Consider the following 27,771-nt stretch of genomic DNA (forward strand, 5'->3'; position numbering starts at 1 on the left):
AGGGGAGAGAACTGGTGCGGATATTGCTTGTGGCAGGAGCTGATCCATCAGCTCAAGATTCACAGAATGGGAGGACAGCTTTGCATACAGCTGCTATGACTAATGATGTAGACTTGGTTAAGGTAAGTGAATCAGCTTCTTGATTAGAATGATTAAGCATCGATAAATATTTTGTTGGTTCTGAAGTATGCACGTTTTGTACTTTATGTTAATATGTTTAGGGTGTTTTGAGTAGGTTATTCTTGCTGCTGGCGTTGATGTGAACATTCGCAATGTGCACAACAGTATACCTCTTCATTTGGCCTTAGCTAGGGGCGCAAAGGCATGTGTTGGACTGCTTCTAGCTGCCGGGGCGGATTATAATTTGCAGGTTTTCATCCAAGTGCCCATTTGATCGCATATAATTATAATTACAATTATAATGATATAAAATTCCAATCTTTGGTAGCATTGAAGATGGTTCTTTGCTTTGTAAATTCTTTTGTTTTATTTTTCTTGATTTCACATATATTTTATTTTATTTTTTTACTAAGAGGGCAGGCATGGAGTAGTGGTAAAGTTGCTCTTTTGTGACTGAAAGGTCAGTGGTTCAAATTAGGAAATAGCCTCTTTACAAATATGTAAGGTTGTGTAGAAGGATTGCCCTGATCCTACATTCATTGGGAAGGCTTTTTTTAACTCATATTTTATGAAACTCTGTATGACTTATTGATTTCTGAGTGCAATATCTGATGTAGACACTCTTCGGTATCGATTAATTTATGCTTAATGATAATTTATACAGTCACAGGTGGTTGGAGTGATAACAATTCTTGGGAACACATTCCTATTAAAATTCAATAGGTTGAGTATGCTGTCAAAATCAGAGAATGGATATTGAAACTATTTCTTTAAGTTTTTATGATTGACTTTTGTTAGAGAATAATATAAACAATTAAAAAAGCCCTCATCCAACACCTTAAGATTTTGGGTTGAAATGGTTCTTTACATGGTATCAGAGCTTCAGTGACCACAAGGTCACGAGTTCAATCCTCACTGCCCCCACTTTAGAGTGGAATTAAAATAAGCACAAGGTAAATCAAAAAAATTGGGTTTGTGTAATATCCACATTTCAAGATCTAAAGGCTCTTATGTGAGAGGGTGTGTTAGAGAATAATATAAACCATCAAAAAGGCCCTCACCCAACACTTTAAGGTTTTGGGTTAAAATGATTCTTTACAACTTTTATTTTGGAATTACTTGTGAAGCACAAACTATTTTTTTTTTCTTTTTAATAAATAACTTTCCTAAAAGTCAACTTAAAATATAAAAAAAAATAATTAAAAATGTGGTACATAGAAGGACATGATTTTGGATCGCTTGATGATGATTGTGAAATTCTTGAAGTTGGTAATTGGTCACTTGATGAATCGGAGTTAGGGGATGTCTTTTTTAATGATGATGATGGGTGAAAGGCATTAGATTAGACTAGATCCTTCCTTAATTTTTAGGTTGTATTTGGACAGATTAAAGTTTAAAGATAAAGTTCATATTCTTGTTTTGGAATCATTTTGTAAAGAGAAAGTGCTTATGCATTGTATAATGATGCCTCTTGGTATTTTTCTGCTGTGGTCATTGTCATAGGAAAATGTAAAGCATAGCTAGTTGCTTTTGAGAAGGTGAAAATAAAAATTCCAATTCTCAATTTAGATCTTGTCACGGTGCTCATTTAATTTCATTTGACTTACACGCATACATAGTGCCGTGCCGTATCTTATATTTTGGGTACAGTTCATACCTGTTTTAGTGTCCATGTCGTGTTTGATGTCTGTGTCTGTGTTGATATATTTGGATTGATTTGCTTGCTGCCATGACATTGAAACGGTATTTATTGATTAAGCGAAGTTCAGATCTAAGCTGTCTCACCTTCGATTTCATTTTCCATGGAACATTTGGTGGATCTGGTCCCAAGCTTCATGCGAGTTCTTTACTCATAGGATCTCGTTCACCACAGACTCAAGAGATAGTTGACAGCAACCAGGTTATATTTGATCTTGCATGAGCCATTCTTGAAGCGTATTCACAGATTCACTCTCTCGATCTTCTTCCGTTTAGAATTTTAGCGGAATTTTTGGATTCACCAAGTACTTGTGAAGTTGATGTGAGATAAATGATAGGTTCAACGATCTGAACAAGTAATTGTCTTCTGTGAGTTTAACTGACATCTGGTAGTTAAAGTGCGTTGGTGCTTTGTTCTCCATTGTTCCACTTCGAACACTTTGATTCGCACCATTCTGGTTACTGTTGCTATGATTTTCTGTTGAAGATTCTGTCATGGAAGCCATTGATGAAGACGAAATGGATCAGGCCCTCAGAAAGAGAGCTCTAATACTATATTAGAGTTTGAGGAGTGAGAGAGAGGAGAGAGAGAATGAGAAAGCCATTGAATTGATCTATTGATATTATGATGAAATGTTATAGTTAAGCTCTATTTATAGAGCACAAGATTTACACAAGTCATATGATTTAAGACTCTAACAAACTGACAGATTACTGTCTAATGTTCAGTACACCCAAAACTATAATAGATAAAATACATCAGCGAAGCTAAGCTAAAGCAAGCTTATACATATATACTCTAATACATTGAAACGGTATTTATGCATTTTTTTATTTATTGTGCTCCTTATCTTATCTATGTATTTGAACCGTTTGCGCTGGCTTTTGTGCAAGAAGCAAGCTAAGTGTGTGCAACTTATGTGTAGCTTAAATTTTCTTTACATAATAGAAATAGTTGCAAGTTAACATGTTCCCTATCTTTTGGAAGGAAGTGGCTTTTGTTCATGAAGCAAGCTAAGTGTGTGCAACTTATGTTTAGCTTAAATTTTCTTTACTTAGTAAAAAATAATTGCAAGTTAACATGTTCCCTATCTTTTGGAAGGAAGCTTTGCCATATTCCGTTGTCATTTGAGGTTCTAATGCAATTTTGTGTCAGGATGATGATGGTGACAATGCTTTCCATATAGCAGCAGAGACAGCAAAAATGATACGTGAAAATCTTGACTGGCTTATTGTTATGTTAAGGAATCCGGATGCTGATATTGAAGTCAGAAACCACAGGTAAGTCACAGCTAAAGGCTGTTCATTTTCATTAAGTTTTAATTTCTTTATTTTATTGTTATTATTAATATAAACATATCTGAAAAATTATTGTCATAACTTTGAAACTTTGTTTAACTGTTGATATTTAGTTAACCTATTAAACACATTGAACTCCAATGCACTACTGTGACCAATAGATTTATGTTTTATGATAGTGGCAAGACACTACGGGACATCTTAGAGGCTCTTCCCCGAGAATGGATATATGAAGATCTGATGGAGGCACTCATGAATAGAGGAGTTCATTTGTCTCCTACTATGTGAGCAGAAGAAATCATTTTCTGCCATTTTTTATTGGGTATGGTATTAATTGTCTACCTATGTAACTAATATGTGTTATTTCTGTATTTATGACTATAGATTTGAAGTGGGAGATTGGGTGAAGTTTAGAAGAACCGTTACAACTCCAACATATGGGTGGCAAGGGACTAGACCGAAGAGTGTTGGCTTTGTGCAAAGTGTTACAGATAAAGATAATCTCATCGTTTCATTTTGTTCTGGAGAGGTTCATGTTCTAGCAAATGAAGTTGTAAAAGTCATTCCATTGGATAGGGGGCAACATGTACAGCTGAAAGAAGATGTGAAAGAGCCCAGGTATGATTTTTCATATCTGCAACACCATTTTTTTATTTTTTGTTTGTTATGTAATGGCTTCTTTTATGTTATATGTCTATATTGGGGGATTTCTGATGTTTTAGTAAAGGGAAAAGTGTGTATCATTTTAAAGGATGTAAAGTTGTGTCATTTTAAGTGAGAGAAAGAGATAGATAAAGGAGGAGAGAGAGTGGACAAAAAAATATAAAGGTGTGGGTCCCACCTCTTTGTGAGAGTGAAATGACATAAGTTGTGTCATTTAAAAGGACAAACATTTTTCCCTTTATTAAACACCTAAACATTGCAGATATCCTATATCTATGTTGGGAGGTTTCTATTCCTCTCAATAACAATTCTTTTGGTTTATCATGTCTCTCTTTTTTTTTTGACAAAAACATTTGAGTAAAAATTTAAAACTCTCCAAATTCAGTAATCAGTGAAATAAAAGAGAGAGAAGATAAAAAATAATGAGTGGAAGAGAAATTAACCCAATATAGCTCTCATATCCCCTTTGACGACGGTTGAAATTATAGGGTTTTGATAAGGAATCAGAAAAGAAATGAATAAAGACTCAAAATAATAGGGTATTAGATTCATATGGTGTAATAGGATGTGATATAAAAGACAAAGCACTAACCCTTGTTTATACTAGGAATTAGGTTAAGTACTAGACTCCTAATCCTAATCAAATAGGGGAACAAATAACTTACTAAAGATTTGATAAATTTCTAAGGATAAGATAAGGTTCCTAACAAAGATAAAATCCCTAAAAAATAAAACAAAAGCAACTTCCCATGAAATCCCGACTTTTAAAAGTAGGGGTGAGCCTAGAATGCAGCCTTAACCTTGCATTTTTTACAAAGAAATTTTTGTTTGGATTTGAACTCATGAACTTCTGATTGTGAAGTAGTAGCTTTACTACTGCTCTTGCTTGCCCTCTTAATGTAATTATTCACAAAATAACATAAATTATCCTAATCTACAATGTATCATTCTCTCGATCTAAGATGTTTTCTAGATATTTTAACAATGATCAGCAAAATAATATGTAAAGAACCAATTCAACCCATAAGCTTATGTTGTTAAGTGAAGGCTTCTTTAGTGGTTTATATATCTCTAACACGTCCCCTCACATGAGAGCCCATTGGGTTTGAAGGGTGGATGATGCATCAAGCCCAGTCTACTTATGCTAAGAAACTCCACAAGACTTAATTAATTATTAATTAAATGGGGGCGGTGAGTATCGAACCCATGACACCGAGGCTCTGATACCATGTAAAGAACCAATTCAACCCATAAGCTTAAGCTGTTAAGTGAATGCCTCTTTAATGGTTTTTATATCTCTAACATAATATATGTAAAGAAACCATTTAGTGGGCACGAAAACTAGGCCGTACAGACATACCAATTCTATTTAAGCTGAAAGGGTAAAATTTTCTGGCGGAATATTGTAGCATTTATCTTCTGCCAAATGCTTTGGTCCGTGCTAGCAAATCATACTTCCCCAAGGTTGTTGGTTTTTTTTCCCATAATCTTGTTGAAAATGAGCATTAGTACATGGATATATATATATATATATATATTATATATATATATATATGTATGTATATATTATTTCTTTGTTTTGCTGTAAGAGATGTAGATCAAGATCCCGTGCATCTACTTGGTCAAGAGGTACTCAAGAAAGATGTTTTTAAATACCTGAGATCCATTTTGCAAAAAGGTGGAGAGATTGATGATGATGTAAATCATAGAATCAGAGCAGGGTGGATGAAATGGCGTAGTGTATCTGGGTTTTTGTGTGACCACAAAATTCCCCTTAAGCTAAAAGGAAAATTTTGTAGAACAGCAGTCAGGCCTGCAATGTTATATGGTGCTGAATGTTAGCCAGCACATAGGCAACATGAGTATAAAATGAGGATGTTAAGGTGGATGTGTGGTTATACGAGGATGGATAAGATAAGAAATGAAGATATTCGACGAAAGGTAAGAGTAGTACAGGTGGCTGAAAATATGAGAGAACATAGATTGAGGTGGTTTGGGTACGTAATGAGAAGACCCCTGGATGCTCCCGTAAGAACAAAAGTTTGTTACCAAGAGCTCGACACAAAGATAGGTAGAGGTAGACCGAAACGTACTTAGGGGAAGGTGGTAAAATAAGACTTGATGGAGTGGGATATAGATTGACAGACGGTGTGTCTTAAGACAGAATGGAGAAAAGATATAAGAATGGTGGAGGGTTAGACCCTTTGTTATTCTTATGTTCCAGATGATTTCTTTTTAGACATTTTCTTCTTCATCTCTCCCTCTCCTTATTTTCCCATTCTTTTCCTTTATCTCTTTTCCCCTTCCCCATCTTCTCTTTTTATTAATTTTTTTGTTTTTTTTCACTCCCTTTAATTTTATTTGTTTATATATATATATATATATATATATATATATATATATATATATATATTTTTTAGTTTATTTTCTTCTATATATATATTTTTTGTTTTACTTTCTTACTCTTTTTATTTTTATTTTGTTGCCCTCCTCTTTAGTTTATCTTAAGGGGTATGTTTTTCTCATGTTACATGAGATAACATACTCCTCCTACTCATACATCAAAAGTCGTGCTAGCTTTTATTTATTTTTTTACTTTTTTTTTAAAGAGTAGGTCCCACATATTTTGAGTCTATGGCATGAGATAGCAAGTCTCATGCAACATGAGACTTGTATTTCCCTTGTCTTAATATACTTTACCTTTTAATTGTTTATTTCTTTATTTATATATATATAGACACACACACACACACACACACTTTATTTTTATTTTTTTCCAATCTCTTCGTATATTTTATTTGGATTCATCTACCATTGACCCCAATTAGTTTAGGATAAAGGTGTTGTTGATGTTATTCTGCCGAATCCTGATTTCCAAGTGCTCATAAGATTTACTAAAGAATGTATTTTGAAGCTTCCAAGCTACCCAAAAATAAAATAAAATTAAACTGCCAGTCTCTGAGCTTCTAAAACATGACACAAGTGCCTGGAAATAGAGATTTATTGGTCTTTGAACTTGTAACAGATAATTTGGTTTAATCGAATATGAGGTAGAGACAGTCTTAACCTTTCTGAAAGAGGTTGAGTACTAAAATATGGCTAATAGAAGTTTAAATAAGATTCTGGAAGAAAGATATTGAAATAAAATTCCCATGTGACTAAGTGCTTTTGTTCTCTTCCTGCGCTTCTTCCGTACAGGCCTTATTGCATTTGCTTTGGTATATCACAGATTCTTGAAGGATATCAATTATGACTGGAGAACCCAATTAGTTTGGTGGCATCTTCGTACTATACTTTTAATTTTTTGTTCAGTGTATTTATTATGCTCTGCCATATATTCTCTTATCGAGGTTTTTTTAATACAAGAGAAGGGAATGATAATACAGAAGACAACGTATGCTTGACTATTAAATTCTGTCAATTAGTGCCTTGTGCATAGCATGTTTGCAATCCTTGATGATTTTGGATTTGCCATTGATGAGTATTTCTGTTAGGTTTGGATGGCGTGGGCAGTCGCGTGACAGCATTGGGACGGTATTATGTGTTGACGACGATGGAATCCTCCGCGTTGGGTTTCCTGGAGCATCCAGAGGATGGAAAGCTGACCCAGCAGAGATGGAACGAGTTGAGGAATTCAAGGTTGGAGATTGGGTTCGTATTCGTCCAACTCTTACATCTGCGAAGCATGGATTAGGTTCTGTGACACCAGGAAGCATTGGAATTGTATATTGTATCAGACCAGACAGTAGTCTCTTAATAGAACTGAGCTATCTACCAAATCCATGGCATTGTGAACCAGAAGAGGTCGAGCATGTTACTCCTTTTAGGGTATGAAAAATGTAGCTTATTTTCATTCTGACAATTTATTTTTCTGCTCTCTTTTTTACATGACTTAATATTAACAAATTTGTCTTACAGATTGGTGATAAGGTATGTGTGAAACGATCTGTTGCAGAACCTAGATATGCATGGGGTGGTGAGACACATCATAGTGTTGGAAGAATAAGTGAGATTGAGAATGATGGTCTCTTAATAATAGATATACCAAACCGACCCATACCATGGCAGGCTGATCCATCTGATATGGAGAAGGTGGAAGATTTTAAGGTGGCAATTCTTTCTGTTTATGTCAATCATTTGCTACCATTTTTAGTTTGTTCTCTTCCTATATTTATGCTGAGTTGCGTTATTATTGTGTTGCTCTATTTAACTTGTTAATTTGTCCAAAAACAGGTTGGAGATTGGGTCAGAGTGAAAGCTTCAGTATCTTCTCCAAAATATGGATGGGAAGATATCACAAGGAACAGTATTGGGGTGATTCATAGCCTGGAGGAGGATGGCGACATGGGGGTTGCCTTTTGCTTCAGAAGTAAGCCGTTTTCTTGCTCAGTCACTGATGTGGAGAAGGTTGCCCCTTTTGAGGTGGGACAAGAAATTCATGTGATGCCGTCTGTTACTCAGCCACGGCTTGGATGGTCAAATGAATCTCCAGCTACTGTTGGAAAAATAGTGAGAATTGACATGGATGGTGCTCTCAATGTAAGCATAGTTTTTTGTATTTTCTAATTTTCGCACAAGATACTACACCTCTAAAGACTTCTAATCTAACTAAAAATTCTGAAGTGTCTTCCATAACTACAGCTAAACAAGAACTAACAGTTTTCTGTGATGCCGTTTAAGTAGTGATACACTCATATGGTATGTAAAGCTTAAAAAGCCGAATGAACATTGCCTAGGAAATAGCCTCGATCTGGGGGATTTTATATAGACTCGGTTCACACAGGTTGGGTGGAATGAATCAATTGAATTTTTCCAAGTGTAGTATCAGGCTCAAGTCATTTTATAAAAAACCACTTTAGCTTTTTTGGCTCTCTTTCCTATCTCCGATAAATTGAGAAAATCGGACTGACTAAAATATAGACCACTCTTGCTATTAGATTAGCTTAGCTAAACTTTATATAAAACATTTCATTGACAACTTTATTTGTGATTTCATCCTGATATTACAACAGACAAGAAGTGATTTAGCTGGTTTTGTTGTAGGTGAGGGCCACTGGAAGGCAAAGCTTGTGGAAAGTTTCTCCTGGAGATGCAGAACGACTTCCAGGATTTGAAGTTGGGGATTGGGTGCGCTCAAAACCAAGCCTGGGAACCAGACCAAGTTATGACTGGAATAGTGTTGGGAGAGAGAGTGTAGCTGTTGTGCATAGTGTACAGGATTCTGGATACTTGGAATTGGCTTGCTGTTTCCGAAAAGGGAAGTGGATAACTCATTATACAGATGTTGAAAAGGTTCCTAGCTTTAAAGTGGGGCAGTATGTTAGGTTCCGAAATGGCTTGGTTGAACCAAGGTGGGGTTGGAGAGGAGCTCAGCCTGAATCTCAAGGGGTTATAACCAGTATTCATGCTGATGGAGAAGTTAGGGTAGCTTTCTTTGGTTTGCCGGGACTGTGGAGAGGAGATCCTTCAGACCTGCAGATTGAGCAAATGTTTGAAGTGGGAGAGTGGGTTAGGTTAAAAGATAATGCAAATCATTGGAAATCAATTTGGCCAGGTAGTGTTGGTGTTGTTCAAGGAATAGGGTATGAAGGAGAAGAATTGGACAGAAGCACTTTTGTTGCCTTTTGTGGGGAGCAAGAAAAATGGGTAGGACCAAGTTCCCATCTTGAAAGAGTTGACAAACTCATTGTGGGACAGAAGGTTAGAGTTAAACAATACGTAAAGCAACCAAGATTTGGGTGGTCAGGGCACACCCATGCTAGTCTCGGGATTATACAAGCAATTGATGCGGATGGAAAGCTTCGAATATACACCCCAGCAGGATCAAAAGCATGGATGTTGGACCCATCAGAAGTGGAGGTGGTAGAAGAGAAGGAGCTCTGTATTGGAGACTGGGTAAGGGTTAGAGCGTCAGTTTCAACCCCAACCCACCATTGGGGGGAAGTGAGTCATTCAAGCCTTGGGGTGGTGCATCGGATGGAAGATGAAGATCTGTGGGTGGCGTTCTGTTTTACGGAGAGGTTATGGCTTTGTAAGGCGTGGGAAATGGAACGGGTTAGGCCATTTAAAGTGGGGGACAAGGTAAGGATCAGAGATGGACTGGTGACCCCACGGTGGGGATGGGGAATGGAGACACATGCCAGCAAGGGCCAGGTGGTAGGGGTAGATGCAAATGGCAAACTAAGAGTAAAGTTCCGGTGGAGGGAAGGGAGGCCCTGGATAGGAGACCCTGCTGATATTGCACTTGATGAGAAATGATGTTATACTTTAGGAAAATGGAAGCTTGTATCATAACTGGATTCTCTCGTTCAACTCTTTAGTCTATGCTTTTCTGGGCCTGAGCTTGTGCATAGAAGTGGAAAGCCTCCCCGCTACCAAATGTGCTTTGAACTATAACTCTGTCCTGTAGGTTGGAATGCAAGATTTATTTGTGTTAATAAACATAGGACTGATATGATTAAAGTTATGGAGATAGGAAAATTGGCTTCCTGACCGAGATATGGAGATTTGAAGACAGTTAAAAGCATATATTGGCGGTTGGCCCATTTATATTCATTACTCACATATAAGTTTGTAGTCCCAGATTTTGTTGTGTATATTTTTATATATGTTTATTTAATATTATTGTACAAATTGTACTCCGCAGACTTAATGCATTTTTTTGACTCACCATAATGCAATCGGATAATTCTTGAATAGAATTGATTCCATTATAGTTTCTGCAATGTGATCACCCTTCTGTTCTTCCGTTTCTGATTTTACAAAATAAATGGATATGGTCGTGAGCATTCTCGCCCTCACAGCTCAATTAGTACTCCATTTCATCACTCAGTGACAACAGTGTTAGAAATGGTGAATGAGCAAGGGTAAAACTCGCAAGTATTTAACTTCTACATTTAGGCACAGTATACAAAATTAATAAACCTGCAAGATTTGTTTTACTTTTTTATTTTTTATTTTTTGTAAAGTAGATTTGTTCTACTTTTGCCCGCTGTAATATGATCCTAAAATTGCCATTCAATGGCCTCAAAATTAATAAACCTGCAAGATTTGTTTTACTTTTTTATTTTTATTTTTTTGTAAAGTAGATTTGTTCTACTTTTGCCCGCTGTAATATGACCCTAAAATTGCCATTCAATGGCCTTCATATCTTCCATATTTTACCGTCGTGCCATGCTTAAACAAATTATGAATTACTTTTTTTCTTAAAGAAAAAAGAAAAAAAAAAAAAAAAAAACTCTTTTCCCACTGAATTTCATGCATTGAGCAACAACACTGAAAGATACGAAAAATCATAAATGCCGCTTGGAAACATTGAACAAGCACTTACCCAATTGCGAGTTGACAGGAACCTAGAGATATACTCCTCAACAAGATGTTTCAAATAAAAAAATCACGAGCAGACTAAGTATACGAACAAGTACAATTCAATATAATATAATGAATTACTCTTAAGAGACATGAAAAAACTATGTAATCCTGATGAGAAGTATCTAAAAAATTAATCTCACTAATCTCTTTATCAATGAAAAGATAAAAGTACTCCTCCTAGTAGTAAATGAGTAGTCAGCAAATAAGTCTTGATGAGGTTAATACTCCCTTGCACTCACCAATTTATCCTCGTGCCATTTAGAGAAGCATCGCAGGGCATCCCTCATCCAAGCATGCCGGCAGCTTCCACGTGCCTCTGATATAGTCAGCCAACTCCTATTTCTAGTGCTTTGCTCAGGCCATGACTCAAGTTCCTCCTTAACAAATAAGGCAAACATTGCTGCTCTACATAAACCTTTTGGACTGAACTCATCTTGGTGAGTCTTACTTCTAAATTCATAGTACCCAAGAAAGTCCTGACACACACAATAGCTCTCAATATTAACCATTGGTTTGCATGCATCCACCCAAACAACAATATCAAAAAACAACATACAAAGATCCAACAGGCAACAGCCTTGTTGTCAGTTGAATTAAACAAAATCAAGAAACTAGGAATTTCAAGGGACATCAGTTTAAGAATGCAAGGTTCAAGAACAGGTCTAATTCAGATGAGACAAAACCATATAGTACCACTGATTTTTGCTAAAATCTGAAAAATTGCCAGCATATCAGAACAATTATGTGATAATGTACCAATACTATTTCAGGCTCGAATTTGGCTAATATATTACCTGATTCTTGCTCCTTATATGTTAATGTGGCCTTAACTGGCTACACATAGATGTAAAATTAACTCAAGTTTTTTTTTATTTTGGGCAAAATTTTGCTGTCATCATCAACTGTCACAACTCACCAGCAACATTATATGAGAACGTGATTTGGTTTTAACATAAGCTTCCTAGACACACCAAGAAACCATTTACTCAGGTACATCAACACATCACTATATTACAGAAGATAAAATATAAAATTAATTCATATATGTGGAGAAGTTTCTCACCCTTAGGTCTCCTCGAACTCCTGCTTCTTCAATAGCTTCTCTTACAGCAGCCTCCTCAACAGTTTCATCATTCTCCCAACCTCCCTTCATTGTAAAAGAAAAATCACAATAATCAGAAAATAAGATCCCCACTGAGGAGCCATTCAAAAAAGAGTTTACAACTGATGTCAACCACATTAATTTACAAAAACGAATCCTTGCTATGAAGTTTCAGGCAATTGATTGTGAGGCTGTAAAATCATTTCCAACAGCATAGGCAATTTAATAAAGTTGTCTCGTCAATACATTCAATCCAAGTTTTTACAACGAATTTACATTAAGGCCTGAGTTATTTAAGCGCCTAAAAGCTAGGCTTTAAGTGCAATATGTGGTACCTAATTATTGTTTTAATTAAGATGACAATTTCTGAACCAAAAAAAAAATAAAAATAAAAACTATAAAAAAAATTCATTTTTCTGTCCAACAAAAAAAAAGCTGTCATTTTCTATGGTGTGAATCATCATCATCCCATAGGACATGAATCAAAATTTCTGAACCTAAGTGGATAAAGTCATTCTGGCATCTAAGTTATCCTTTTAAAACAAGTTGCAAAAGAAAAATCTCAGATTAAAGCCACAGGGCACAGGCACAGGCACATTAAAGTTGTCTTAAAGATAGTTCAAAGCCTAAGTCTGAAGGCGAAGCTGCTTGGGTTCTCTTGAAAAAGTACAAACTGGTTATGAGAGCTACATGCATACCAGTCACACATTTATAAGGTCAACTTAAACCATTCATGTACATAAAGAGAATGGTGTACTGCATACTGAAATATGTGAAATAGCAAGCTATAAATGCAATGCTTGTAGTTTCTTCCAAGAAACCACTATGATTATCAAAGGCAACAGTAATAACCAATGACAACTTCTAAATACCAAAAAAACATGAATAATAGAAAGGAAACAAACTACATCAGTTTAGCACAATACAATTTTAATGGGAATCTTATATGACCATTGTAGTTTTTTGACATAGAAACTAAATGAATTTGGATCCTCTTCTGTCACAGGACCATCCCATTAGAGAGAGAAAGATACACAAGTTTTATTGTGCAGAGACCTGTCATGATGGGTTATAGGGTCCACTAGTTATATGCAAAAAATAATTGTCTCTGTATCCCTCAAAAAGGATACTCTCCTTTTATTGACATAAGGAGAGGATCCAAATCCAAACTAAATGTTCTCATCATCCCAAATAGGCTTGAAATCCTTACAGTAGCAACAGTATAAACTGCATGAAACCAGAAGTTGATAAAAAGTTACACCAGGATGTGTAGGGCATTGATAATTTTCTCTTCTTGAACAATGAAAATGGTCAAAACTAATATCAAAATTCTGTTGCATTATAGCTGTTTATAATTTTCTGATTCCTCCAAAAATAATGTGTCCAGAAAATTCTTGATGATGAACTGTCATAGAAACCATAGTTGTAAGTGCAGTACACTAATAATAATGCACACAAAATCATAGAAACATAAAAGTACAAAGGTTGTATTCCAAACATTATACCTTTGGAAACAAAAGACCTGGTCCACTAGATGAATTAATCATAAGCACTTCAACAATCTTTTCAGAACAAGAGTCCCCACAGTCATTTCCATCTTTATACCTAAATGGAACACACCTGCTTGCCAATTAGCATCTGCAGATTAGATCCCTAATTATATGAATCCAAAAAATAATATAAATTCTTTATCAAACTTCAAGTAATTCCCAGCCAAAAAATTTGGTAGGCAAAGTAAAAGCTACCAATTAGTTTGGGATAAAGGTGATGTTGATGTGATGTGATAGTAAAAGCCACTTCTTTTCTCTTTGTTCATACATTAGCAAACTTGATTTATTTGGATTAAATAATGATTGGATGCAAGAAATCGCACATTTCCCAAATTTACATAAGTCAGAAATATGACCAAACTTAACAGTATAAATGAAAATATGACAACAACGAAATAGTGAACCTTCGTCCACATTAATGACCTTTTGAACTCATATTTATATCAGGAAAAGAAAGGAGAATGAAACAATAGAAACACCACGTGTAGTCTGATTGATCCTACAGATCAACCATATTCATGAAAATCTGACAAGTGAGGTTTTCCACATCATTTACTATTGAATCTACATACAATTTTCTAAAGTGCAATCGTTAAGAAAGCAATCTTAAAGCCACCAAGACTCTTACAAAAGCCAAGATGAGGATTAAAAAAACAATCAAGTCACTATAGTGCTTTTAGAACACTATTGAGAGATTAAAACACCATGTGCTGAGAAAAATAATAAACATGAACTAGAAAAAGAAGTTGTTATGGACCCATATAATGGGCCCATTAAGTGGTAAGCCCAACAAGAGGCAATCTAAGATACTGATTGATATTAACAAAGGATAGATATCCATTAAGGATACTAATCCTAATACGACAGCATAGCAAACAGGCCTGGGCCCTCACCAGAGGCACCAAAGGCCCATCCACACTACCCACAGGTAACCTCTATAAATACAAGGTAAACCCTAAAGGTATGTACGCTCTTTCTCTTACTGTTATGCTGTCACTGTGCGCACACACACACCCCATTGGCTAACGCCGTTATAGTATTCTGTGCACAATGATCTCTGCTTGACTCAAGGGTATCTCATTCATAGATACCTTGGAGAGGGCACTAGATCCAAGATAAACGCACCAGCCTAATGGGCTGGACATCTTTGTCCCAAGGATAGAACATGGCGCCGTCTGTGGGGAATTTCATCTTCATTGAATTGGAAGTCCCCACTAACCTGACAAAGGATGGCAATCCAGACAAGGAGTAGTAGCCAGCAGCCACCCCAGAACCAGAATCAACCGTTGGACCCGGTCCTGGAAGAGGTAAATCAGCCTCAGAACCAGATCGGAAACAACGTGGACTATGACCATGTCCAGATTGAGGATGACATCTCAGACACCGCGTCTACTCCAGCGCGTCGAGACAGGGGGCTGATGCGATTATGGCTCCAATAAGGAACAACCCTTCCTAGCACCTAGGAGATCTTGTTGCACGTATTGCCCAATCAGCCGATCCGGATACTCGGTTGGCTAACAACGCTTTTGTGCGATCATGGAGCGGATTGACGAATTGGAAACTCGTAATAACCTGCAACGGCAGCAGGACTTTCGGGCGATACGGGAGGAAAGTAATATGGCAATGCAAGACCTGGAACAGCGCTTAACACAGCTAACTGGACCGGGGGCAACAGAAACTGAAGGCCAGCCTGCCAATGGCCGAGAAAGAACTCGAAACCTAATCTTGCCAAACCGGGTTCCTAAGTTGAAAATCAAGAAAGGCCCAACCCGGCGAATGCAGCAAACCCAAACCCAGGGAACCGGGCTGCCGAGGGCCAAAATGCTCAAAACCATCTGGCACAGGCCAATGGCCAGGAGGACCGGAATAGGACTCATCATGACCAGAATGCTCAGATCGTCCGAGGGCGTGTGGAACCTGGCGGATACAGAAGGAAGTACAGTAGGGGGAAGTACAACAACAACCCATTTACTGGTGAAATACTGAGCGCTCCCTTCCCGGAGGACTTCGACTCGGCACGTCTGCCAAAGTACGATGGGAGTCAAGATCCACAAGTCCATATAGACGCTTTCGACACGGACATGTATATCCGAGGAATTGACGAACCCCTCATATCCCGGATATTCGCCATAACCCTGACGGGGGCTGCACAGGCGTGGTTTTCAACTCTTCCTGCTAATTCCATAGGATCATTCGAGGAATTCGGACAGAAATTCCTCTTAAACTTCGCAACCAGCAAAAAGCATCCCAAATCCGAGTTCGCTCTCGGAGAGATACGACAGCAACCCGGAGAAACCCTCCAGAAATATCTTAATCGGTTCAAAGACGCTGCATTGCAGGTCCCCGGGTTGCAAGAGAATGTCCACGTACACCTCATTGTGGCTGGTTTGGATGGTGCTTCCAGGCTAGCCAAGTCGGTCTACAAGGACCCGGTGAGGACGTTGGAGGAATTCAGAACTCGTTCGAAGAAATATCTCGAACTGGAGCAAATGGAGACTGCAAATGCACAATCTGAAGAGGGCAAAAGAGTTAGCCCGAGAAGGAGGAGCCCGACCCCAAAGAGGAAAGAACGGGTGGACAATAAGAAAAAAGACCCACGCGCCAGAATCCCGGACATGAGGGATCGGGTTGGAAGATATGACCAGTATACACCGTTGAATGCGTCGCGCTCTTAAATCTGGAGGGAAGTAGCAATGACGGAAATGAAGAAGGTGGACAGACCCCGGCCTATATTTGATAAAGGAGGTTTGGACAAATCCAAATACTGTGTCTTCCATGATGGGCCGAGCCACACAACTGATCAATGCTGGGATCTCCGTGATGCGGTGGAGAAATTTGTGAGAGATGGACGATTGCGTCAATACGTGATAAAAACCCAAGGGTCCAAAAACAACAAAAGGAAGTCGGGAAACAGAAAGAAGTAAAAGTCCAGTTCCTGAAAAGAAGAACAAGGATGAAAGGGATCGCAAAGATGATCCCAACTTCGATGAGTTCCCGGAAGCGGAATTTGATTGCAACATAATCAGTGGAGCCCTTGGAGGAGGGGGTGACACTATAAGCGCAAGAAGGAAGTACTTGAAGGTGGTTCTTTCAATTCGGGACCGTCCTAAATTCAAGGAAGACCCAAGCAAACCAGATCCTCCTTTGCTGTATTTTACAAAGGAGGACATGCATGGCGTGTTGCCGGGGCATGTTGACGGATTAGTCATCGCTGGAACCCTGGTAAACTGCCGAGTTAAGAAGATCTTTGTTGATGCAGGGAGTAGTGTCGACATCATACTATGGGACGCTTTCAAAAAGATGAACCTGGAAGAAGAGGACCTCAAACCTTGCAAAACAACCTTGATAGCTTTTAATGGAGAGCACACACCTCCTAAAGGCTATATAGATCTCCGGTTGACCCTGGGAACCAAAGAAGCGTTCAAATCAGAACGGGTGAGATTTATAGTGGCCGACTTCCCATCAGAATACAACATAATTCTAGGAAGGCCAACTATACACTAGTGGGACATGTTGGTATCCACGAAGCATCAAAAGATAAAGATGTTAAGCAGTAAGGGTGAAATAATTACTGTTTGTGGAGATCAAAAAGAGTCCAGAGGATACTATTTCGACACCGTCAAAGATAATGAGGATAGACATACAGGTCCACCCCGAATTCATGCAGGGGATAAACAAGGCAAGAACACAACCCAGCATCATTCCAGGAAGCCTGTCAATGTGGTTGAACTCGATATGAGAGAAGAAATAATATTGAGACCCGAACCTGATAGAGAGCTAGAAAACCTCACATTGGGAGAAGAACCCAGTCAGTTTACCCGAATTGGTAAGACCATAGATCCCCAAATTAAGGGAGAATTGGCCGATTTTCTCAAGAGCAACACGGATGTGTTTGCTTGGAATTCGTCCGACATCCCGGGCATCGATCCCGCCTTCTGCTGCCACAAGCTGGCAGTTTATCTGGGATCCTCGCCGGTTTCCCAGAAGAAAAGAAAGTTGGGACCAGAAAGGAAGCAAGTTCTACAAGAACATGTTCAAGAGCTTTTGCATGCTGGGTTCATTCGGGAGATACAGTACACGGCATGGCTTGCGAATGTAGTAATGGTGAAAACACCAAATGGAAAATGGAAGGTCTGTACTGACTATACAGACTTAAACAAGGTTTGCCCAAAGGATTCTTATCCTATGCCTAACATAGATCAGCTGGTAGATAACTCGGCTGGATTCCGTTTGCTGTCCTTCATGGATGCCTATTCGGGATACAACCAGATTGCAATGTACCCAGGGGATCAGGAAAAAGCGGCCTTTATTGCTGAAAAGGCCAATTATTGCTACAATGTGATGCCATTCGGACTCAAAAATTCAGGGGTAACCTATCAGCGAATGATGAATAAAGTCTTTGAAGATCAGCTGGGCAAGAATGTAGAAGTATACATTGATGATATGATTGTAAAGTCATTTGATATGACGAATCATGTCCAGGATCTTGAACAGACATTTGAGAAGCTCAGGAAGTACCGTATTCGCCTCAACCCGGTGAAATGTGCATTTGGAGTACCAGCTGAGAAATTTCTGGGTTTCATGCTAACCCATAGAGGAATTGAACCGAGCCCTGACAAATGCAAGACAATACTTGATATGAAAGTACCCCTAAACAAAAAGGAGGTTCAACAGTTAATCGGTCGATTAGCTGCACTAACCCCGTTCCTGCCAAAGTCTGCTGAAAATGCCCTCCCATTCTTTAAACTATTAAAGAAGGAAGCAATTGAAGGTTGGAACCTGGCATGTCAAGCCGCGTTCGAGAAAGTCAAGAAATGCTTAGCAACTCCGCCAGTGCTCTCAAAGCCAAACTCAGGAGACATTCTAATCATATATCTGGCTGTGGGGGAGGAGGCAATAAGTGCTGTTCTGATCAAAGAAACTAATGAAGGCCAAGAGCCGATTTATTTTGTCAGTAGAGCTTTGCAAGGTGTAGAGGTCCGATATCAAAAGCTAGAAAAGGTTGCCTTTGCTTTGCTCGTCACGACCAGGAGATTACGGCCATACTTTCAGGGGCATCAAATAATTGTCAGGACCAATCAGCCTATACGGCAGGTGTTGCATAAGCCGGACCTAGCAGGAAGAATGACCAACTGGGCAATTGAACTCAGTGAATACGACATAGCATATGAAAGTCGGAAAGCCATCAAGTCACAAGCTCTGGCCGACTTCATAATGGAACTGACGCCTGTAAACCCGGAACATGAGGAATCCGATGATGTATGGAAGGTCTATGTGGATGGATCCTCCAACAATAAAGGAAGTGGGGCTGGAATCATATTAGAAAGTCCAGAAGGAGTAACAATTGAACATTCCTTGAACTTGGAATTCCCAACTTCAAATAATCAAGCCGAATATGAAGCTCTGATAGCCGGGTTGATGAAGGCTAAAGAACATGGAGCTAGAAAGGTTCAAATCTTCAGTGACTCGCAGCAAGTAACTTCACAGATAGAAGGAAAGTACTAGGCTAAAGGTCCTTTGCTAATGAAATACCTAAGAAGAGTGCAAGAAATGATGACCGACTTTGATGAGGTGCTGGTTACACACATCCCTCGAGGGGAGAATAGCTGAGCTGACATCTTGTCAAAGTTAGCAAGTACCAAAAGTCCGGGTAACCACAGAACTGTGGTTCAACAAAGCGTAGCAACGCCGAGTTGCGTGATGGTGATAACCTCGGCACATGACTGGAGGAAACCCATAGTTGATTACCTGGAGAAAGGAATATTGCCAGAAGATAATCTGGAAGCTAGAAAGTTGGTCCGACATGCGGCTCAATACACAATTGTGAATGACCAGCTATTTAGAAAGGGTTTGCACAACCCCATGCTAAAATGCTTGAGCTCGGATGGAGCAGAATACGTCCTCGCCGAGATCCATGAAGGAATCAACGGCCATCACATGGGAGGAAAAGCCTTGGCCAGAAAGGCCCTTAAAGTTGGTTACTACTGGCCGACAATGGGGGCAGACTCCAAAGAACACGTCAAGAAATGTGACAGCTGCCAGAAGCATGCCAAGTTAATCCTCTCACCACCTGAAGAGCTGAAAGGCATCTATGCTCCATGGCCTTTCTTCAAATGGGGAATGGATTTACTGGGACCCTTCAAAGCTGCTGAGGGGCAACTCAAGTGGCTGATCGTGGCTGTGGATTATTTCACAAAGTGGATAGAAGCAGAACCAGTGACCACAATCACCTCGGCTAAAGTGCAAAGGTTTTTTGAACGGAACATTGTTTCCAGATTCGGAATCCCAGCCGAGGTGATCACTGATAATGGAACACAGTTTGCTGACAAGAGATTCCAGCAGCTAATGAAAGATCTACAAGTCACACATCGATTCGCATCTGTGGAACACCCGCAATCGAATGGGCAAGCCGAAGCAGCCAACAAAGTGATTGTGAATGGTCTCAAAAAGCGAATGTTTGATGCTGAAGAAAGCTGGGTTCAACAGCTATACTTTGTCCTTTGGGGTTACAGAACAAGTACCCAAACTGCAACAGGGGAAACCCCTTACAGACTAACGTATGTATGTGAAGCGATGATTCCGGTGGAGGTTGGAGAACCCTCTTGGAGAAGACTGAATAGTCTTGAACAAGGCGAACAACAAAACGGTAAAATGCTTACTGAAGAGTTAGATCTTGTGGACGAAGCTAGGGTTACAGCTCACTGCCGGAATATGATGACTAAACAACAAACAGCGGCAAAGTATAATAAGAAAGTGAGACCAAGAATCTTTGAGAAAAATGACTTGGTACTCAAGAGAGCAGATATTGGCAATAAAAATGCAAGAGATGGAAAGCTCGCTGCAAACTGGGATGACCCGTATCGGGTTAAGGAGAAGCTCGGAAAAGGAGCTAACATCCTAGAAACAATAGAAGGCAAAGGAATCAAGAGAACCTGGAATGCGGATAAGCTGAAGATATATTACAGTTAAATCCGGGATCCACCTTCGCCCATTTGCAGTACTATTCAGTTATATTTTCCTCTGTTAGGGATTTGACTAAAGCCGAATATGCCAGTAAATTCATGTAGCAAACAATTTGATATCAATAAATGAGAAATCTTTCTTTTGCTTTTAAAGATTTATCCTTATCTATTTTTGATGCATCAACAAGACATCCGAGATACAAGCACATTTTGTCATATTGACTCTGATCAAGTCAAAATGCTCCTTATTTTGGTCTACAAACCCAAAGGGACAGATGATACTGTTGTCTTTATCTTAGATAAATTGAATTATAAATTCAAATTATAGCAAATGGTTAAGTCAGCAACGACGAAAACCATTACTAATACAGGCTTATCAGAATGGATAAGTCAAACCAAACATGCGTCATAAAACATGACAGAAAACGGAATCCGTATAATGCTTTGACCTCGGCCAGGTCAAGAATGTATAACTCGTAAAATGCACGAGTTTAATAAAAGTATCTGAGTTGCAAAAATTCCCAATACATATGGGGTAAAACACGGGTAAAACATACATGCACAACCCGGAAAATACCCGGTTCCGAAGTACCTCAACTGCAATGGGACAACTCCGATAAGATTCACAATGTGAAAATTGCTTAAGAACTTCGCCAATAAAGACATTAGGCCACTTGTCAAAAACAAGGCCATACTACAATCTTCAGAAATGTTCAATGAACAATCAATGAAGCCACATCCCTAGATCCTTCATCTAGGGAAGAAATTCGACTAAAAACGAGATGCAAATGTCAAATCATAAGGCAAAATGTGAAAAGCAGAAAGCAGAATAACAAATTAGGAACCGGAGTTAAACCGGTAATATTCAAAACAAATCAAACGGGGGCATAAGAACCCCAAATTCAAGAGAAGATTACAAAGGTAACCGGCATCTCGGACCTTCATTCAGCAGGAGTAGCAGCAGTCTCTTCCAAGTTCGCAGCAACTTTAGGTGGTTGACTGCCCAACTCCTCACCTTCCTCAATGACGGTCACCCCCCCCCCCCCCTTCAGTCTGAAGGCATGAATCGTTGGTAGGGGATACTGAAGGCGGCAGAATAATCTGACCATCACTAACATATGCACGAGCATTCAAACCAACCACATTCAAAAGCAAATCCGGATTCAGAACTTGAAGTTGGCTCAATGCATTATAGAAGGAATGGATTTTTCAAGTTCACCACGATAGAGTTGAGCATCATCCTGAGCTTCCCTCAACTTGGCCTTGGTCTCCTTCAATTTGCCCTGTGTTGCCTTCATCTCCTCCTCCGCCTTCTCATACGTGATTTTGAAATCACTTAAGCTCTTGCTATTGCTGGCATGAAGATATTGGAGCTGGTCATGATCACGTCGAAGTTGGGTCAGGGAATCCTGTGCTTTGACCAAATCAGACGACTTTTGGTCATATTTTTCCTTCAGCGAGGACAAATCCTCTTTTATTTTAAGGAGCTCGACAACAGTCTTTGCTTTTTCCTCCCGAGAGGTAGCTTCCTGCTCATGGGCACGAATATACTTATGCTTCAACGAAACCAAAAGCCTCGGTAACCAGGACATTTGTAGGCTGGCAAGCTCCAAACCCTCCAGTACCTTAATTTCCTCAGTTGTAAAAGGACTTGGACTGGAGAGCGAATCAAGCGGACAAACTGCCGTCCGGATAGCATCAGACAACCCGGATTGCCATACGGCATGCTTGGCCAAACCAGAATCCGAAGGAGGAGGAAGGGCTTTAATCGTTTGCCGAGGAGAGGAAGGTATAACAGTTTCAACAGGGGTCTCCTTATCTTTGTTCCTGACTTGCTTCTTCTCTGTCACTTTGGTTTTTGCCTTGTCAGCAGCACCCTTTTTCGGGTTCAGTTCCGCCACCTTCCTCTTTTTCGACAACCCGGCGGATGTATCATTCTGCGACAACTCGGGTGGCGTTTCTTTCCTTCCCTTGGTCAAGGCGGCTAACCAACTGGGAGGAGTGCTTTGTTTATTTTCCATTTCGGGAACTGCAAAGAAAAGTGATGAAATCAGTTGTTAAAGCAATACAATAAGCAAAGCATGTCAATCTAGCAATGAAATATACTCAATTCGGCATCAAGTTCTTCTTGAGATTTATAGATGAGGGATGCAACGCTAGCATGCTTATGCGTCTGAAGATATGTACCAATGGCGATCACGGTATTAACATCGTTAGAGTTCAACTGAGATTCTTTAAAGCGGTAGCTTGAAGGGGGGAATTTAAAATGATCAGACGACCAACATAAGGGAAACTTTCCCTCTACATCCTCGGTACCACAGTTTTGGAGAAACCATACCTCCTTACCAGGTTGTGCACACACTTTAAAGAACTTGTCTTTGAAGCCCTTAAAGGACTCAGTGTAGACTCGAAAAAGTCTACGGCCAGGGACACCTCTCACAATAATCCAACCTTTTCGATCTGCCGGTTCGCGACCAGTTCGGCAAGAGATAACTTGAAAAAAGAAACAGAAAACCATAACAGAAGGATGAAGAACAAGATAGGCACAAAGACGCTCAAAAGCCTTAACAGAAGGAGTTGGGTAGGGCATATATGAAGATGATTGAGTACATCTATTTGAAACTCGGTCAGGGGAAACCGCAGTCCGAGTTGAGTAACGAAATCTCGATAAAAGAAAAAGAAGCAAGGATCCTCTTCAGATCCGCTTGAGCACACAGGTTCGTCTTCTCGAGGAGCCAAAGTGACACAATTTTCCACCAACCCAACAGAAAGACCACCCACGACTTCCGAAGTAAGCTCGGAAGTGGTATTCAAAACCTCATAAGTCACCCAGGGAAACTGAGATATTAATGAGGCTAGTGGACATCCAGAATACGACTCGACAGAACTCGACTCCTCTACTACCTCTGGAGGAGGGGATGCCATAAAACCTAAAAACAAGGAAAGGCAGGAATCAGGAAAGAGTCAGAATACCTGAGTCACAAAGGCTATCAGAAGAATCACTAGATGATGATGATGATGCTGACATATCAGAAATTGTAATAGGATCATCTGCTCCCCCTGACGCACAAATATATTTATCTTCATGCCGGCAAGTAGCCAACGTAGACTCGGCCAAAGAATCACAACCTTGCTCAACAAGCTTTGCACTCAAGTAAACCCAGGAGTAACATGGGCCACTCCCTGGGATAGAAGAAGGCGGTGAAGCTTGGGAGTGAGACAGAGATCTCAGATGTATGATAGATGGGTTGGAAGCCTCAACTTCGGGTTGGGAGAACGGAGGTGAAGTACGCCTATTCTCATTATGACGACTCCTAACCCGGCGCGATGAACCCCTATCTCGGGAATGCCGCAACCCTCTACTCGGCATCTCAGACACACTCTGAGACGTGCAACCACGACAACCTCGAAGCATAGCTTCTTGCTCTTCCTCTTCAGTCCTAGAAATCCCCCAAAGCCAGAAACAAGCGCCAAGGGGAATCTTACTCAAAAAATCAGGATTCTCCTCCCTCTTCCCTTTAAGACACAGAGCTGAAGAAGGAGGGTTTTTCCCTCTCATTTGGCCAAGAAACTGAAAAAGGCTAAAATGTCAAATAGCAAAAAGGAGGATAAAGAGGAGGACATAGTGATAACCACCAAAACGACAAAAGAACACAATGTTCTGAGAAACGCCAGTTGTGGGAGTTTTTCGTGGATTCTGGAAAAATACCAGAAAATCGACGAAGAAAATATGCAACTTCAAATTTACAATGGCAAACAAATGTTCAAATGCAGAACAATGCAACAGAAGCAACAAAAAAGCAAAAAGCGTGACATACCTGCTAGAAGGAAGATGAAGAATTGAAACTGAAACTCTGAAGAACAGACGAAATGAGGATGATGCACAATACTCAGAAGGTACACAGACGAAAGCAAGCAGAACGAGCCTGGTGCGCAATGCTCAGAAGCGAAACGAAAGCACGTAAGGGGCAGCAGAAGCTTATATAGCCATGACAACTGCCCACTGGGTCATGAATAGAAAAGGTCAAGGCTATTTAGGTCTTTCCGCTCCCCAATTCATAACCGCCACGGTCGTGGGTGGAAACCGCAATCATCATGCGCCCAAACCACGGCACGGAGAAAGCCAAGGGGTAAGGGCATTACTGCCAATTCCCACCAAAAAGCAATGATTAGACAACTGCAATGATGCTGCAATAAATGTGCACGAAACGCAACGACGGCATAAAACGGCTGCAGCACGCTAAAGCAAGCGAGCTGTACCACATGGCAGAATGAAATGAGAGCAATTCCAACCCAACAGATAAGACAAGATATATATGCATACAGCTGTCAACCGGGTTAAGCGCTGACGCTTGGGGCAACTCAATAGTCGACTCACGACTACTAAAGCGCATCTACTACCCGGGTATTCCATGAAAGCCTCGACGGGTTCATGCATAACCCGTCGACAAAATAAATAGGCATAAAAAACATAATCCGAGTTAAGGGATATCGCTTGAGGGAAAGCCGCCGGTCGAATTCGAACAACTTAAGCGTATTCCTAACCCGGAGTAGGAACATGGTTGATGCTCAACTAGCAAAGCAGTGTAACGAGGGAAAATGGCGGTGACCACGGCATAAACCAAGAACTCGAAATAAACATATATGCTTACATCAAGGGACAACACGACTGTAGGAAACCGACAGCTCAGAATTATACCCGGCCCAAAAGGTGGGATACGCAAAATATCTCACCGGGTTGATGCTCAACCCGTCGACATAAAGGGACAAGGGGCACCCCGCGTGGAAAAATTTTGATCACAAGCGGAGTACACATTCATGGGCAAAAACCTGAAGAGATGCACACGTAAGTTCACCCCGACTACCAGGACGCCCAGGTAGCCGGGCTGAGGGGCAACTGTTATGGACCCATATAATGGGCCCATTAAGTGGTAAGCCCAACAAGAGGCAATCTAAGATACTGATTGATATTAACAAAGGATAGATATCCATCAAGGATACTAATCTTAATACGATAGCATAGCAAACAGGCCTGGACCCTCACCAGAGGCACTAAAGGCCCATCCACACTACCCACAGGTAACCTCTATAAATACAAAGTAAACCCTAAAGGTATGTACGCTCTCTCTCTTACTGTTATGCTGTCACTGTGCGCACACACACATCCCATTGGCTAACGCCGTTATAGTATTCTGTGCACAGTGATCTGCTTGACTCAAAGGTATCTCATTCATAGATACCTTGGAGATGGCACTAGATCCAAGATAAACGCACTAACCTATTGGGCTAGACATCTCTGTCCCAAGGACAGAACAGAAGTCAAGGCATCAAAGAATCTCTACCAAAAGGCAGATGCCTGCCACATATTCATTGATATTTCCAGGATTCAATGCATCACTAAAATGCAAGATTGCAAGTCTCATACACACTAAAGTTATGAACTTACGAAACTAATGACCTCTTAATTCAACTAGAAACAGTCATGTTCGAATATACAATAACCTCTGTATTCAACTTATGACAACCATTGAACACTCATGCAATAATGATCCATGAATATACAAATCGAATTAGTTTTAGATAGTTTACAAAAATGAAAATGAAAAATACAAAAACCACTCATCAGGAAACGAATATACAAAGTCATCCAGACAAAAAAAGAAAAGAAACTTGACTCAATGAATCACAAACTCCTACCAAATCCCATTTGTTTTACACCAACTAACATCAACATCACTTTTATCCCAAATTAATTGGGGTCGGTGGTAGATGAACCCACATGAAAGATACCAAACGATTGAAAAAGATAATTTTACACCAACTAAACTAAAATAAAAAAAATAAAAAAACCCTTTTTATTTATATATTATTATAAAAGAGTATCCATTTGGTCAAACATAAATCCATGCTTTCCTAGGAATTACACAATATACATCTCTTGTAGCTATGAAACACCGACACTTCAAAAACTCTGACGTGTCGTGTCTGACACTTCCCGACACTCCAACACTCCCGACACTCCAACACGCGTTGTACAGACTCAAAAAAAGGTTCAAAGGACGTGTTGTGTTACGTTTTTAGTTCTAACTATTAGATTTGTTGGATTACGATTACTATTTTATTAAGTTTAATATAAATATTTGAGATATCTTATGTTTCTTTGCAAAATTGATGGCTATTATAAGTTTAGCTTTATTTTTTGTTAAATTGTTGAATATTAAATATAATATACACTACATAAATTAAAAATATTATTTAATATCAGAACTTGTCTTAGAATTAATATGTCAGTGTATAGTGTCGTGTCCCGTGTCGGTATCGGTGCTACATAGCCTTGCAGAACCACTACCCCAAACTTAAAAATAAATAAATAAATAAATAAAAACTAACAATCCATCTTCTACCTCAACTAAAAAAAAATAACAAAGAATCAACCAATCAAAATGACATTTCATTTATAAAAAAGATTTTTTCTTTTTTTGGGTAAGAATTGAGGGCAAAGCGCCCAAAAACAAAACTAAGAAACAGTTACAGAAAGCTGAAAATTCCTGTCAGTAGCTACTAGGTCCTGCAAATCCAGAGAAAAGATTGTTATATTGCAAAAAAGATGCTTTTTTTTAATACATATATACATAGTTCCCTTCTAAAAAAATAACAATTACCCTCAAACGATACAAAAATAAAAAAAGAATGGCGAAACGAAGTAATGTACCGACCCGGCAACAAGGCGATAACCATCCTCATAGCGCTGCTGATGCCGACCCGTACGAGCCACCAATCCAGACATCATTGTATGTAACCAACCAACCAAAAAACCACAAATCTCAATCACATTCACATTCACAAAGCCAAATAATCCTCTTTCCCCATTGGATCATAATCCCCACAATGGTCACGCCCGCATCAGATACCAACCCACCACCGACAATGCCACCATAATTATTGACATCGGTGACGAAAACGACGCCGCGTAGCATCACCCAACCCAACCACAACGCCACTGCTT

The 27,771-nt window shown here is 39.5% G+C and overlaps 2 protein-coding genes across 2 annotated transcripts; one reads left to right on the forward strand and one right to left on the reverse strand.

Annotated features, from left to right (window-relative positions):
- LOC133292170 (E3 ubiquitin-protein ligase KEG-like) lies at positions 1-10,459 on the forward strand (the record flags this gene model as incomplete). The annotated part of the gene is made up of 9 exons (XM_061490546.1): positions 1-122; positions 236-370; positions 2,975-3,099; positions 3,297-3,401; positions 3,502-3,735; positions 7,275-7,608; positions 7,699-7,887; positions 8,014-8,319; positions 8,824-10,459. Coding segments are annotated over 9 exons (2,765 nt in total), but the record flags the coding sequence as incomplete, so codon positions are not given.
- Positions 10,097-27,552, reverse strand: LOC133292171 (nudix hydrolase 16, mitochondrial-like). The gene is made up of 5 exons (XM_061490548.1): positions 27,482-27,552; positions 13,759-13,873; positions 12,215-12,298; positions 11,391-11,627; positions 10,097-10,183 (listed from the first exon to the last, which is right to left on the reverse strand). Exons 1-5 carry the CDS (start codon positions 27,550-27,552, stop codon positions 10,097-10,099), a joined length of 594 nt encoding a protein of 197 aa, XP_061346532.1.
- Positions 27,553-27,771: the final 219 nt, after the last annotated feature.

Source organism: Gastrolobium bilobum, unplaced genomic scaffold (genome assembly GCF_033153095.1).
Source record: "Gastrolobium bilobum isolate Gb01-03AN ecotype WA unplaced genomic scaffold, APGP_CSIRO_Gbil_v1 utg68659, whole genome shotgun sequence".
Classification (NCBI taxonomy): domain Eukaryota; kingdom Viridiplantae; phylum Streptophyta; class Magnoliopsida; order Fabales; family Fabaceae; genus Gastrolobium; species Gastrolobium bilobum.